At 43.7% G+C, this 16704-nt stretch overlaps 1 protein-coding gene across 6 annotated transcripts in view; it reads right to left on the reverse strand.

Annotated features, from left to right (window-relative positions):
• LOC111953286 (activin receptor type-2A) overlaps positions 1-16704 on the reverse strand; it is a 50286-nt gene that overhangs the window by 12525 nt on the left and 21057 nt on the right. For 3 of the 6 annotated variants that reach the window (XM_023972465.2, XM_023972466.2, XM_023972464.2), the window contains 3 exons: positions 3151-3358; positions 2077-2198; positions 796-950 (listed from right to left, as the gene is read on the reverse strand). In XM_023972465.2, the coding sequence (XP_023828233.1) occupies positions 796-950; positions 2077-2198; positions 3151-3358 (485 nt within the window). The remainder of the gene's footprint in view (positions 1-795; positions 951-2076; positions 2199-3150; positions 3359-16704) is intronic. The other 3 variants (XM_070435474.1, XM_023972467.2, XM_023972468.2) reach the window with 3 other exon arrangements.

A 16704-nucleotide genomic window follows, 5' to 3' on the forward strand; every position in this document is an offset into this window, starting at 1 on the left:
CATTATTTATTTGTTTGTGCTTTACCCCTCACTTTCCCTTTCAGGCCTAAACCGCACCCTGGGTGCCCTCTCCTCCATGGCATCGTGGCCACGTAGTGCTGGGTTAGGGAGGCCAGAATAGTCCCAGCTCACCCCAGAAATAGATGACAAACACAGGGAGCCTGCCTGGTCCTGGGGTGGAGGAGTGGGGTCAGGACACACTGTTCCGTATATGACGCAGTAACCAAACACTTCACGGCATCGTGGGCTCCCTCTCAAACACACTGCAAAGGGCAACAGGCGGAGGAAAGGCAGTGGCAGTGTTCTGGTGACATTTGTATTTATTGAACGGCAGTTTACAAAGAGCTGTACAGGAGCAGACTTGAGTGAGCGAACCCTTGTCCGACCTATGAGCACAGAGCCCTATCCTGTGAGCCTAACCAGGGTGAACAAACAACAGCTTTGTGTGTGTCCGTCGTGTGCCTGTGTGTGGGGCCATAGTAATGGCTTGAGTGCTGAGCAGATACACATTTCACAGTATTAGTGGCAGGCTGTGCCCACATACACTGCACGCACACACACACGGCCGCACGCGGTCCGAGTCGGGGCTAGGCTTCCTGTCACTCTCCAGCTAATCACGTGTGTTCACTTCAGATCAGCAGGTTCAATGTTCTCTCCTGCCATCCATTGTTTTGCATCCGTTTTCCTTGGAAATGTTAGTGAGTCACTCCTATATCAAGATTAAAATACCAAGCAGTGAGGAGTACGTCTTCCGTTTATTCTGGACATCGCACGCACACACTCTCACACTCTTACCTGTGTTGGCACCAGGACGGGCGGGTATGCCAGCTTGTGATGACGGTACATCCAGAAGGAGAAGAGGACGATGGCGGCGATGCCCAAAATGGGCACCAGAGAGTACAGCAGGGTGTTGAACAGCTGAGGCTTCTGGGTAAACGGGTTGGAGGTCGCTGTGGACGGGGGACCGGGGGGAGAGGGCGGTAATGGGGAGGAGGGGGAAGAAAATGAGAGGTAAGGGGTACATAAAGGTGCGAGAATGGGGAGGATGGTGGAAAGAGAGGGAAGGGGGTTGGTGAGGAGGAGGCAGGGAGATGGAGAGGGAGAGAGAATACACCTTAATACAGGTTTGCAAATGGGCTTTGTTCCTCTCATGTTTTCATCACGCCATACACAATGGTATCAGAAGACTAGTAGTGCAACACTCTAAAAATAGTTCCAACACAGCTCAACACATCTGGGTCGCTTCAACAAAATCCTCTAAATAGTGAGATTAATAGTGAAATGCATTTCATGAGAACTTAAGCCAGCAGCCAAAAATAACCACCGAAACCACCAAGTGACCCAAAAAACAAATAGCTAAGCCTTACTGTGCAGTGCGCCCACTTGTCATATCACAAAGATGTAGTATTTGATGTGATCAGCCACAGTTCTCTGCCATCACAGTTCTCTGCCATCACAGTTCTCTGCCATCACAGTTCTCTGCCATCACAGTTCTCTGCCATCACAGTTCTCTGCCATCACAGTTCTCTGCCATCACAGTTCTCTGCCATCACAGTTCTCTGCCATCACAGTTCTCTGCCATCACAGTTCTCTGCCATCACAGTTCTCTGCCATCACAGTTCTCTGCCATCACAGTTCTCTGCCATCACAGTTCTCTGCCATCACAGTTCTCTGCCATCACAGTTCTCTGCCATCACAGTTCTCTGCCATCACAGACACGGCTGGATTGCATTATTGCTGCGGTTTCCCTTCCTGTGACACTGAGGTTGTCTGGGGCTGGGCTTGGTGGCCCTGACGGACGACACTAGTTGCTACACTCTGACTGGGCCTAGACTCAGACAGGTCCCTACTGGCCGCCATAGAGAGGAGGACAGTGGCCAGCCTGGACACAGAGTTTCAAATTAAAGCAGTAGACCTACGGGCCCTGGTAAAGTAGAAGACCTTGTGTGTCTAGTGTTTGTTGGGGAATATGCCCCAGTGCCTCTTGGGTTATTCTTACTGACTGATTGTGTGTTTGGCTGGAAAACTGACAGAGGAGGATGTGACATTACATCAGCTTCCTGTGTGTGAACTTACACGATGACTTACTTTGGACAGCCTGCGTGTCGGGGCTGTAGAGGAACTTCTCGTTACACATGTTGCCTTCGCAGCAGCAGAAGAAGACGTCCGGACTCTCTTTCGWCTCCACACATTCACTACTGCGGCAGAGAGAGAGAAAGACAGAAGAAGAGAACACCTCTGTCACAAAGGTAGAGAGCTGAGTGCTGGCAGCCCTCCACTGAACCGATCCACCTCTTTCTCTCTCTGGGGAGGAAGAACTACATCTTTACAGGAAGAGAGACAACCACTCTGACAAGTGCTGTAGTAGAAATGAGAAATAAAAGACAGGCCGTAAGCAGAGCTTTATGCACTATACTAAAAGCCAATTTATGCTTGATCCGAAAATGTGGTATGTGGTCGGAGACGCCGTATGGAGGGGTGTGATGCAATAGCGGAGCCTCCGGAGGCAGGCAGAGGCCAAATTGAGCTCCGTACCGCATCGCCATGCGCCTCTCAAATTTCGTAACAATACGGAGGGCTCCGTATAGCGCCGCATTGACATGATTGGTTGACGGTAGGTGAGGGCGGGAGGTCCTGCATAAACACAAAACTCACTTCCTTGACAACTTCCTTCACAACAGCTCTGCGCTGGTCCGCGAAGCGCAATAAGTATGAATGCCCTGACGTCTGCAGAGGCCATATCACCGTACATTCTGCACGGCCAATGCAGATGTCGGATTCACCATGCAGCGCCTTTAAAGATGTACTAAGTCAACCGTCATACAAAGGACAGTATGACCTAAACTAATTGTGTTAGTCACAATTAGATAGTTAGTCACTAGTGTTAGTCACTATCTGGAAGAAAGGACTGAAGTACAGTGCTTCAGACCACCAACCCTTAAACTTAAACACTAGCCCTAAGTTTAATAAGAATATATGCCATTTAGTAAACACTTATCCAAAGTGACTGTTTTCGTGCATACATTTTCATGTATCGGAGGTCACGGGAATCAAACCCACTATCCTGGCGCCATGCTCTACTAACTGAGCTACAGAGAACCACTAAGCCCTGAGTCTACAATCTTGCCTCAGAATAAGACACTACCTAACCTGTCATAGCAGTTGACATCGTCCAGCCAGCAGCCCTGCTTGACGATCTCGATGGTTCCCGAGGTGTTTTTCCAGGTGGCGAAGCAGTGGAGCCTCTTGTCCTTGTCTCCGTAGCAAGGCTCGATGCCACTGCGGTTGGTTCGCTCCTTCTCCCAGCTAGAGTTGTAGTAAACGCACTCCTGTGTCTCCGAGCGACCCAGGATTGCACCTACAGGACAGAGCAAGAGACACACAAGCAGAACAGGTCATTCAGCCTGTACTCTACATACAGTGCATTWGAAAAGTATTCAGACCCCTTCACTTTTTAATCTTGTTACGTTAGAGCCGTATTCTAAAATTGATTAAATAAAAAATGTTCCTCATCAATCTACATACAACACCCCATAATGACATAAAARAAACTGTTTTTGCTAATGCTAGCAAATTTTTTTTTTTTTTTTAAACACAAAAAAACTAATTTAAATAACAATTTAGACTTTTTGCTATGAGTCTTGAAATTGAGCTCAGGTGTATCCTGTTTCCATTGATCATCCTTGAGATGTTTGATTGGAGTCCACCTGTGGTAAATTYAATTGATTGGGCATGATTTGGAAAAGCACACACCTATATAAGGTGTGGGACCTTCTATATAAGGTCCCACAGTTGACAGTGCATGTCAGARAAAAAAAACTAGCCATGAGGTCGAAGGAATTGTCTGTAGAGCTCYGAGACAGGATTGCGTGCGAGGCACAGATCTGGGGAAGGGTAGCAAAACATTTCTGCAGCATTGAAGGWCTCCAAGTTTGGAACCACCAAGACTCTTCCTAGAGCTGGCCGCCCGGCCAAACTGAGCAATCGGGGGTGAAGGGACTTTGTCAGGGAGGTGACCAAGAACCCGATGGTCACTCTGACAGAGCTCCTCTGTGGAGATGGAAGAACCTTCCAGAAGGACAACCATCTCTGCAGCACCCCAACAATCAGGCCTTTAAGGTAGAGTGGCCAGACGGAAGCCACTCCTCAGTAAAAGGCACATGACCGCCCGCTTGGAGTTTGCCAAAAGGTACCTAAAGGACTCTCAGACCATGAGAAACAAGATTCTCTGGTCTGATGAAACTAAGGTTGAACTCTTTGGCCTGAATGCCAAGCATCACATCTGGAGGAAACCAGGCACCATACCTACGATGAAGCATGGTGGTGGCAGCATCATGTTGTGGGGATGTTTTTCAGCGGCAGGGACTGGGAGACTAGTCAGAATCGAGGGAAAGATGAACGGAGCAAAGTACAGAGATCCTTGATGAAAACCTGCTCCAGAGCGCTCAGGACCTCAGACTGGGGCGAAGGTTTACCTTCCAACAGGGCAACGACCCTAAGCACACAGCCAAGACAACGCAGGAGTGGCTTCGGGRCAAGTTTCTGAATGTCCTTGAATGGCTCAGCCAGAGCTCGGACTTGAACCCGATTTAACATCTCTGGCGAGACCTGAAAATAGCTGTGGAGCGACGCTCYCCATCCAACCTGACAGAGAATGGGAGAAACTCCCCAAATACAGGTGTGCCAAGCTTGTAGGGTCATACCCAAGAAGATTCAAGGCTGTAATCGCTGCCAAAGGTGCTTCAACAAAGTACTGAGTAAAGGGTCTGAATATTTATGTAAAGGTGATATTTCAGTTTTTTTGCTTTGTAATTATGCTGTATTGTGTGTAGATTGATGTTTAAATATGTTTTATAAATGTTAGAATAAGGCTGTAACATAACAAAATRTGGTAAAAGAATGGGTCTGAATGCACTGTACAACATAGGCTAACAGAGCTCATAACAGGGCAGCAATTGCCTCAACTAGTGTTCATTCATATCATTTGTTCAGTTCACTGGACAGTAGTGTATGGATGTCAAATAGGTCTGCTTTTACTATCGGACTGATTGATTAACTGACGGAGGCTAAATGTGGCATTCTGTTTACAGCCTATGTGTCCTTAAAAGACACAGACAGATGCAGTGCACACACAGGAAAACAACACGTGCATTTTCAAATAGAACAGCTAGGCTATTGATGTGTACAGCAGCTTCCATGTAACTGAGTTATGAGGTATGGGTCCAACTTTAGCTACGTCATGTATTTTTCAGCAGGGCACTGACAATCAGTCAGGCTGAAWGAAAAGGGCTACAGAAGTCAAGTGCTTTTGGCCAGAGTCGGGCTGCAGCGGTAGGTCGTTTTAAACTACAACGTAAACAGCATCCAGGCTGAGGGCACTCTCTACCAAAATGGTGGTGGATAAGGTGAGTTTCCCCCTTGCTATGTAAAGCGCTTTGGGTACCTCAGTTGGTAGAAAGGCGCTATATAAATCCAATCCTCACCTTTGCTGTGCATTGCACTTGCCTCACACAGTTAGAGAACTGCACACACAGGGAGGGCCAAAGTCCAGCAATAATCATTAAGGAATGAGCTTCCCCCCTGATGCATGGGGGATTTGTTAATTCGATTTATAAGKGGTCAAAAAAAGATGATCCCATACAAACAGACCTCAGTTTCCACCTATTAAACAGGTGAAACATAATTRCTCCAGCGGGTAAGAGAAGGAGTACTGCTCTCAATGCTCTGTCCTACTGCTCTAAGCTACCATTATTCCAGTGGGAATCCTGTAATTCCCACCTCACAAYCCTGAGAAGACCCATGTTCGGGAACCAAACTCCCAGTCCTCTCTCCCTTGGCTTGGCCCAGCCTGAAACTGATCCGGCCCTGGTCCTCCTGCCACCTCAGCTTGCTCTGGTTGGTTCTCTCACTCAGGAGCTAAGAACAGCTCTGGCAGTGGGCTGTGCTGCTCTGTGCCCAGGCTGTAGGCTGTTGTAGGGCCGTTTTTATCCCCTGGTATCTCAAACCCTGGCTCGGCTTGGCAGACCTGGGCTCAACAGCACCACGTCACTGCCTCAGTCACAGCCTGCCAGGGCTGCTGTGTGTGGGTGGGAGGCCAAACGCTCTCTCTCTCTCCTCACAGGAGCAAAGGGCAATGCTGAGAATCAGATGCAGGTGGTTCTCTTCCTGTATTCAAGAATATGCTGTTTTATGGAAGCCTTTGGGCAATTCCATGGTAACGGAATTACGCTTCGACTCAGTTTTCAATTAAAATGTATGCCAAACAAAAACCATTGATTTCAAAGTTTAACAAACTATAACTCCATGCACAATGTCTACATTTAAAAATTTCCACAAATTGTCACAAAAATTAATACTATTAAGAATGATGCAAACATTGCTAAGAGAATTACGGTAAAATATCCCTCTGTTAATGCAGGTTTTCCAAAAACTCTTAAATATCTGCTCTGAATTAAGACTGAAAAATGTCTGCAGAAAGAAAATGGTGTCAGCTATGACATGACAGCAATTTATTTTGGTTATTGAACTACGGTAGGTAGTAAGTGGATTTACATCCGGTAACGGAAATACGAGAGACAGAGAGAGAGGCAGAGGGAGATTGTCCAGACGGTTTTCACAGTCTTGCTTTGACCACCAGACAACAGAAAAAAAAACTGTTATGAGCTGAACATAACAGTATGCCAGTGGAAGGGAGAACAGTAGCAAGTGACCAAACTGTGGTTTGTGGCTACTATGATTTCTATGAATTCTGCTACTGATTTGGTAACAAAATTACCAGTTTTAAATCACAACCTAATAATTAATAACCAAACTTGTTATCAGTTAAAACACTATAACTACTTGGTAGGTCTACCTTTCCTTATCCTCCCTCTTCACGAGAGAGAGCGAAATGAGAAAATATCTTAAAACAGGTCCAATGCAGATGTTTTTAACTCAATATCAAATCATTTCTGGGTAACAATTACAGTGACTTCAGAAAGCATTCATACTCCTTGACTTTGTCCACATTTTGTTGTGTTACAGCCTGAATTTAAAAATGTATTAAATTGAGATTGTGTCACTGCCCTACACACAATACCCCATTATGTCAAAGTGGAATTATGTTTTTATAAATGCTTTCAAATTAATACAAAATTAAAAGCTGAAATGTCTTTAGTCAATAAGTATTCAACCCCTTTGTTATGGCAAGCCTAAATAAGTTCAAGAGTAACAATGTGCTTAACAAGTAACAATACATTGTATGGACTCACTGTGTGCAACAGTGTTTAACATGATTTTTTAAATGACTACCTCATCTCTGTACCCCACAAATACAGATAATTGTAAGGTTCCTCAGTCAAGCAGTGAATTTCAAACACAGATTCAACCACAAAGACCAGGGAGGTTTTCGAATGCCTCGCAAAGGAGGGCACCTAATTGGTAGATTTATAAAAAAGACACTGAATATCCCTTTGAGCATGGTGAAGTTGTCACACTTTGGATGGTGTATCACCCAGTCACTACAAAAATACAGGTGTCCTTCCTAATGCAGTTGCTGGAGAGAAAGGAAACCGCTCAGGGATTTCACCATCAGGCCAACGATGACTTTAAAATCTCTGGCAAGACATGAAAATGGCTGTCTAGCAATGATCAACAACCAACTTGACAGAGTTTGAAGAAGTTTTAAAAGAATAATGTTCAAATATATTGTAAAATCCAGGTGTGCAAAGCTCTTAGGTACTTACCCAGAAAGACTCACAGTTGTAATCGCTGCCAAAGGTGATTCAAACATGTATCAATACTTATGTAAACTATATATTTCTGTATTTAATTTAATTACATTTGCAAACATTTCTAAAAACATTGTTTTCAATTTGTCATTATGGGGTATTGTGTGTAGATGGGTGAGGAAAAAGTGATCCATTTTGAATTCAGGCTGTAACAAAAGGTGGAATAAGTCAAGGGGTATGAATACTTTCTGAAGGCACCTTACTGTGATTGTTTTCTAGTAAAATGGTAATAAAAAAGCTGTCCGCAAAGAGAAATGTCTCAAGCAACAATTTCGCTAGGGCTGTGTGAGTGGTTTGAGTGGAGGGGGGGAATGGGCTGTTCTTGGCAAAGAGGTTTGGAACTCTTTCTTATTGGCCTATTAATTAATTTAACACATGGTGATGGTCACAATGGAAGGACAAAACTCCATCCCACCAAAACAGGCTGAAATTTCAGCAGTCTTTTCAAACGCTCTTACACTAAAAGGGACTTACACAATTTCAAAATATTATCCCAACCTCAGTGTGGAAATATATATAAAACACAGGAAAATCTCATTAGACTGCACTGCCTTTAACCTCTACAGGATCAGTGTCTCTAAACCGGGATGGTTGTTGCTAACATGCGCTAATGTGACTAGAATGACGTTGTAAACAACAATCAACCTTCCGGGACATAGACATGTCTTATATGGGCAGAAAGCTTAAATTCTTGTTAATCCAACTGCAGTATTAAATTTAGAGTAAAAAAATACCATGCTATTGTTTGAGGAGAGTGCACAACAAAAAAACTTATCATGGCAACTGGTTTGATACACTCACCTCTGAAGGTAAATAATGAACTTACATTCAGTAAACTTGCTCTGATTTGTCATCCTGAGGGTTCCAGAGATAAAACGTAGCATAGTTTTGTTTGATAAAAATCAATATTTATATTCAAATGTAGGAACTGGGTTCTACAGTTTGAACCCCTGCTGTCTGTTAGATTTGGGTATGTCATTTTAGGCGGAAATGGAAAGAAAGGGTCCGATTGTTACGCTAGGGGTCAGATTATTATTATAATTTTTATTTTTTAAATAACGTTCCCAAGGTAAACGGACTATATCTCAGGTCCAGATCGTAGAATATGCATATATTTTACAGATTAGGATCCAAAACTGTCAAAATATTGTCTGTGAGTATAACAAAACCGATTCTGCAGGCGAAAACCTGAGGAAATCTAACCCGGAAGTGATTATTATATATTTTTAAATCTGTGTTTCCTGGCCCGTCTTTCTTCCATTTAAAGGGGTATCAACCAGATTCCTTTTCCAATGGCTCCCTCAGGCTGTGACCAGGCTTGAGACAGTTTCAGGCTTTTTTTTGAAAAATGAGTGAGATTTTTCAAAACAAGTCAGGTGTCCTCTGATTAGTTCCTGCGCTCTGAGAGGGGTAGCTCTCCATTTTCTTTCTCTCTTTTATTGAATAGGTTACGGTCCGGTTGAAATATTATCGATTATGTTTGTTAAAAACAACCTGAGGATTGATTATAAAAAATATTTGACATGTTTCTACGAACATTACGGATACTTTTCTGGAATTTTCGTCTAACGGAACGAGGCTGTAGTTTTCTGAACATAACGCGCAACCCAAATGGCGTTTTTTTGTTATAAAAGTAATATACCAATATAACAAAAAGAACATTTGTTGTGTAACTGGGAGTCTCGTGAGTGCAAACATCCGAAGATTATCAAAGGTAAGCGATTAATTTTATTGCTTTTCTGACTTGTGACCATGCTAATTTGGGGCTAGCTGTTGTAGTATTGATTGATACACTCACAAAAGCTTGGATTGCTTTCGCTGCAAAGCATATTTTCAAAATCTGCCACGATAGGTGGATTAACAACAAGCTAAACTGTGTTTTGGTATATTTCACTTGTGATTGCATGATTATTCATATTTTTWGTAATATTTTGCGCCCTGCAATTCAGCGGTTGTTTAGGAAAATGATCCCGCTAAAGGGATCCGTAGCGCAGAGAAGTTAAGAGGTTTTAAAAGATGTGGGTTTTAGAAACGGAATTGGCAATGCAATGTTTTTTTAAACTTATAGGAGGCAAATCATTTCTTTTGATATTAGTTGGCAGGGGTCTTTACCTCAACATGATTGTGTTTTGATGTATTTCTAATAGCCTACTCATTTCTGGTATATGTCTTCCATTGGTGGAAAAAGTACCCAATTGTCATACTTGAGTAAAAGTTAAGATACCTTAATAGAAAAAGACTCAAGTAAAAGTCTCCCAGTAAAATCCTACTTGAGTAAAAGTCTAAAAGTATTTGGTTTTAAAAAATATACTTAAGTATCGAAAGAAATTTCAAATTCTTTACATAAAGCAAACCAGACGGTACCATTTATTTTTTATATTTTTTAAAATTTGTTAATTTACGGATAGCCAAGGTTACACTCCAACAGTCAGACATAATTTACAAACGAAGCTTGTATTTAGTGAGTCCGCTAGATCAGAGACAGTAGAGATGACCAGGGATGTTCTCTTGATAAGTGTGTGAATTAGACAACTTCCCTGTTCTGCTAAGCGTTCAAAATGTAACAGGTACTTTTGGGTGTCAGGGAAAATGTATGGAGTAAAAAGTACATAATTTTCTTTAGGAATGTAGTAAAAGTTGTCAAAAATATAAATAGTAAAGTAGTACTTAAAAGTATTTTAACTTAAGTACTTTACACCACTGCTGTCGTCTATGACTCCTATTCCATCCGTTTGACCAGAAATCAAAGCCTTTTCTTACTCCACATTTTTAGAATTGAAAAATCCACAAATACCTCAACTTCTCAAATATAGACTAGCTTTCATTTGACACCCAATTTGTCATGCTCCTATGAACTTCATGTCGGTGCTCATGGGTCCTTTTAGATGGAAATTCCCCTTTACATAAATTAGCCAATGTAGCTCTACAGTACAAACGAAGCAATATTGCACACAATGTTCCTGCGTCCCATAGGCTAAGTTTAACACTAGACTATTGAACAGAATGGAAGCAAAAAACTTCCAAAAGAAATGCTCAATCAATCTCCTGACTCGATCGCTAGTTACTGCTCCTTCAGATACCAATCAGGGTGAGTGCATAGCATAGCCCACACAAAATGGCAGATATGCCTGAAGAACACATTCCCTCCCACACAACAGCTCTGTGTCCCAAAATGGCACCCTATTCCCTACATAGTGCACTATTTTTGACCAGTGCCTCTGTTCAAAGGTAGTGCACTATGTAGGGAATAGGGTGCCATTTGGGACACAGGTTAGTTTTATGGTACAGAACAACTCTTAATTTTTCAACACTTTTGATGTTGTTCTAACAATGATTTATTTGTTTGCAGAGAGATATTATATAAGTGAGAGTGAGAAACTTCTCGTAAACATCTTAAAGCTTTTCAGAATGAGTCATATGTTGTAGTGATTTGTGGGATTCAGGTTAAACTCTAGATTAAATAAATGGGTGGATGTTTGTAGCGTCATACTGCAATGAGGATTTCTGGGCAGGTGTGGGTATGAATAAATATTCAACAGATTAAACAGGCGCAATAAAACAAACAGCCTGAAAACAAACCAAAAAGCTTATAAATCTAATATCAAGATATTGAGGTTCAGAAGAAGAACTAAAAACGACTTCAGTCCAGGCTCACTGTTTAAAACCAAACCATTCCTAACCACAAGCCTCTGTTAAACAGAACAGATAMGTGTGACATGTTTTCAATGAAAGTAGTTCATCCTTCTGTTTAACAAAAGTAATCCGCCAGAATTAATGTAATCCACAAAGCATGTAACAAAATAGTCACAACACTTTGCGAAACTAGTCTGGAGGAACCATATGGTTTCAAGCCCCATCATAATCGGAGCTGTTTTTTGTGGTTAGCCAAAACAACACTCAAGAGCCAGGCATTCAGACTTAACAAAAACATCCCTCACCACAGGTTTACAATGAGCTAACCCGCAAACGTCTGTCAACTCATGATCCCTTGTTAGAAGGAACTGCAGTTGTAGTGTTACGATAACCCAATGTCGGAGGAAATGTCAATATACAGAGGTCTTAGTGCTACAGAAGACATGGTGGTACTTAGTCATGCACCGATTTGACATTTTTGGCCGACACCGATATTTTCCTTGCCAAAAAAAACGATACTGATAACCAATATTTACAATTTTAGTGACCTTTTAACTATTTAACTGTACTAGAATGCTTAACACACACACACATGGATGCAACGGTCTCAGGCACTGCATCTCAGTGCAAGAGGCGTCACTACAGTCCCTGGTTCGAATCCAGGCTGTATCACATCCGGCCGTGATTGGGAGTCACATAGGGCGGCGCACAATTGGCACAGCGTCGTCCGGGTTTGGCCGTCATTRTAAATAAGAATGTTCTTAACTGACTTGCCGAGTTAAATAAAAGGTTACACATACACACACACATTTTTTGGTCATATGCCCCCATTACCAGTAAAACATAATCAAAACCCATTTCTTTCACTTACTTGCTGTGCTGTTTTGTTGTTCATTTGTTCAGTCGTTTCATTCTCAACCAGGATTTCAGCAAAAACAGAAACGTCCCTTTTTCAGGACCCGGTCTTTCAAAGATAATTCGTAAAAATCCAAACAACTTCACAGATCTTCATTGTRAAGGGTTGTTTCCCATGCTTGTTCAATGAACCATAAACAATTAATGAACATGCACCTGTGGCACGTTCGTTAAGACACTAACAGCTTACAGACGGTAGGCAATAAAGGTCACAGTTATGAAAACTTAGGACACCAAAGAGGCCTTTCTACTGCCTCTGAAAAACACCAAAAGAAAGATGCCCAGGGTCCCTGCTCATCTGTGTGAACGTGCCTTAGGCATGCTGCAAGGAGGCATGAGGATTGCAGATGTGGCCAATAAATTGCAATGTCCGTACTGTGAGAGGCCTAAGAAAGCGCTACAGGGAGACAGGACGGACAGCTGATCGTCCTCGCTGTGGCTGACACGTGTAACACCTGCACAGGATAGGTACATCYGAACATCACACCTGCGGGACAGGTACAGGATGGCAACAACAACTGCCCGAGTTACACCAGGAAGGCACAATCTCTCCATCAGTGCTCAGACTGTCCGTAATAGGCTGAGAGAGGCTGGACTGAGGGCTTGTAGGCCTGTTGTAAGGCAGGTCCTCACCAGACATCATCAGCAACAACGTCGCCTATGGGCACAAACCCACCGTCGCTGGACCAGACAGGTCTGGCAAAAAGTGCTYTTCACTGACGAGTCGCGGTTTTGTCTCACCAGGGGTGATGATCGGATTGGTGTTAATCGTTGAAGGAATGAGCGTTACACCGAGGTCTGTACTCTGGAGCGGGATTGATTTGGAGGTGGAGGGTCCGTCATAGTCTGGGGTGGTGTGTCACAGCATCACCGGACTAAGCTTGCTGTCATTGCATGCAATMTTAACACKGTGCGTTACAGGGAAGACATCCTCCTCCCTCATGTGGTACCCTTCCTGCAGGCTCAACCTGACATGACCCTCCAGCATGACAATGCCACCAGCCATACTGCTCGTTCTGTGTGTGATTTTCTGCAAGACAGGAATGTCAGTGTTCTGCCATGGCCAGCGAAGAGCCCGGATCTCAATCCCATTGAGCACGCCTGGGACCTGTTGGATCGGAGGGTGAGGGCTAGGGCCATTTCCCCCAGAAAGGTCCGGGAACAGGTGCCTTGGCGGAAGAGTCGGGTAACATCTCACAGCAAGAACTGGCAAATCTGGTGCAGTACATGAGGAGATGCACTGCAGTACATAATGCAGCTGGTGGCCACACCACTGACTTACTTTTGATTTTGATCCACCCCTTTGTTCAGGGATACATTATTCTATTTATGTTAGTCACATGTCTGTGGAACTTGTTCAGTTTCTCTCTCAGTTGTTGAATCTTATGTTCATACAAATATTTACACATTTTAAGTTTGCTGAAAATAAACGAGGTTGACAGTGAGAGGACTTTTGTTTGTTGCTGAGTTTACATGTCAAGCAGTAAAGTTTCAGCGCTGTCTGTCTGTGGCCTCACTTCCTCGGTGCGCACTGTCACTGTGTCCATTTCCATCATGTCCAGCTGTGTATGTAACATCTCACGTAAACCCTGTTTCTTGTCTGCATCGAAGTAGCGGTCATTGTACATAGCATCGAGCATGGTGGCGACACAGTAAAGAGAGAATGCCACCGAATCGCTTTGTTGAGCAGGCGTTTCAATGCCACGACAGAGGGKATCACGTCAACTGCGCCTGCAGCACAAAAGCTTATTTATCGAGTCAGTTGTTTGAATGGAGCTAGCTAGTGTGATCATGTTTCAAACATGTTCTCAAATGCCATTGAAATGGCAGCAGAGGTATGACAACCAGCACATTMATGAGCATGCACTACGACTTTCCTCAGTAGGAAATCCTCGACGACCCACTGTGCTGTCAGACTCATCATGCTCATGGGGTTGACATCGCTGGCCCAAATGTCAGTCGTAAAGCTAATAGCAGTGACGCAATGTAAAAACATTTTTTGTTGCAGTGACGCCATTACTGTGTAACTCCGGTAGGGCAAAATCTGAAAAATAGCACACTTGGTAGTGTGTACCGGTGCTCRACCAGTCGGCGAAAGCCAACATCACCCACGACAGAGAACAATTGAATGTCAAAGGCAATGAATTCCATTATATTGGAGTGAATGGATTTCGCCGCCTTTGAGTTGTCTCGCTGAAATGTTCTTACTCTTTCAAATGACTGCTCGACTTGTTGACTGCTCGATACACACAGCAGACATTGAGGGCTAGGTTAGGAATGCTGTGTTGCACATGTAGCGCTACATTTTACGTGGCGTCATTACGTCATGTACCTACGTTATATAGGTATGCACGTCAGCTTTGACATCAGTTTTGCACATTGGCATTAAACTAGACATCGGGCCGATGCTGTTGGCATTTTTAGCTAATATCGTCCGATTCCGATATGTTCACTGATATATCGTGCATCCCTAGTCGTACTACTACTGTACATGGAGAGAGAGCAGTGCTGCTCACAGCAATACTTACTCTGATTTGCCCCCTGCTCAGTGTAGCTTAACTATCACTCTGCCCTGAGTGCCCTCCATTTCTAGCTTGGAGAACATATTTGTCCTTATATGTACTGAAACATGCCCACAGTATAAGCATCCACTAAGTTTAAGGGAACATTAATTGGCTACTTTCAGTACAAGCAAATGCAAAGTGAACATTGTCCACCAGACAACCTCCCATTCCCCATTCAACCTAAATGCAATCAAATGTTGTGGTTTAGACAGACAGGGCCATTGCCTTTATGTACAGTACACTGACTGACAGGCTGGTGGACTGCAGTACAGGGAGCGAGTCTGGACTTGGCAGCCTCACCAAAGGCTCCCTGACTCCCTGACTTGTTGCCTGTCCAGAAGTCAAAAGGTGATGCTGGGACTGAGAAGGTAATCATACGAGCTTGAGGACCGGAGCATTTAAGGGCTCCGCTCAGTCCAGTGGCTATCAATGTGGCCCCCCTGTAAAGTCAGGGCCCCTGGGCAGGTGTCCAGTCCGTATTCCGCCATGATTAAAACAAGTTTGTATAGCTGCCTAGACTAACTACCAATCTAAAATTGGTAGCTGACATGGCTAATTGAGTGACTGACATAAGAGAAAAACTGCTGATACACAGCCACATTTCAAAATAATTGCACCTTGTGTATTCTACTATTCTAACTCTCAACAGTAAGTTGAGACCCAGACTGAGTTCCTTAACCCTCCAGAAATGTAACTTATGTCTCTTACGTCTGGAACCGGCCCTGCATGGGGGACCTCCTGCACTGCCGTGTGTGTGTAAACCAAACTATTCATTAAAGACTTGGCATAGTCATAGCAGACAGAGGGTGGAATTTCTCATGCTGTTGATTAAATAAATTACAAGAATATTAAAATCGACACAAAGACACAGAGCAAATATCCTAATGAATAATGATTGTTGATTTTGTGAGAGATAGGCATACAGAACGCAAATAAACTCCACACAGAATTGCTTCAAGCTGGGTGCATCTTTACCCTTAAAAAAAAAAACAATCCCTGTTCTCGTGATGATGCCCAGTGCCAAGATGGAGTGAAAGGGAATTCATTTGAGAAATCTCCAGGGTGAGTTATTAATTCAGTTGCTCCCCGAGTACAACATTACACCAGCCTTTACAATGGACTGATTTCAGGGGTCACTCCAGGATAAACTGGAGTGAAGAACATATTTTTTTGTTTTGTTTATAATGTACTTTCAACCCCTTTTTCTCCCCAATTTTGTGATATCCAAGTGGTAGTTACAGTGTTGTCCTATCGCTGCAACTCCCGTACGGACTCGGGAGAGGCGAACGTCGAGAGCCATGCGTCCTCYGAAACACGACCCTGACAAGCCACACTGCTTCTTGACACAATGYTCGCTTAACCCGGAAGCCAGCCGCACCAATGTGTCAGAGGAAACACCTTACAACTGGTGACCGAAGTCAGCGTGCATGCTCCCAGCCTGCCACAAGGAGTCAATGAGCGCGATGGGACAAGGACATCCGGCCGGCCAAATCCTCCCCTAACCCGGACGACGCTGGGCCAATTGTGCGCCGCCTCATGGGTCTCCCGGTCGCGGCCGGCTGCAACACAGCCCGGGATCGAACACAGGTCTGTATTGACACCTCAAGCACTGCTGCTAGTATAGGGGAATGGCAAGAAGTTAAACGGTAATGCTTTTACCTCCAACAGCACTGGAGCTAGCCAAAGGCAAGAGTGCAGAGGTCTCGCGAGACTTAAGAACTGGCTTTGTGAGGAGAGTAGTGGACATGGGCTAAGAAAGAACAAGTTCAGTATATAGTATTTCACCCAGTTTCTTTGGATCGTGTTCTACCGTTTTGTTCCTA

The sequence above is a fragment of the Salvelinus sp. IW2-2015 genome, linkage group LG27, assembly GCF_002910315.2.
Source record: "Salvelinus sp. IW2-2015 linkage group LG27, ASM291031v2, whole genome shotgun sequence".
Taxonomy (NCBI): domain Eukaryota; kingdom Metazoa; phylum Chordata; class Actinopteri; order Salmoniformes; family Salmonidae; genus Salvelinus; species Salvelinus sp. IW2-2015.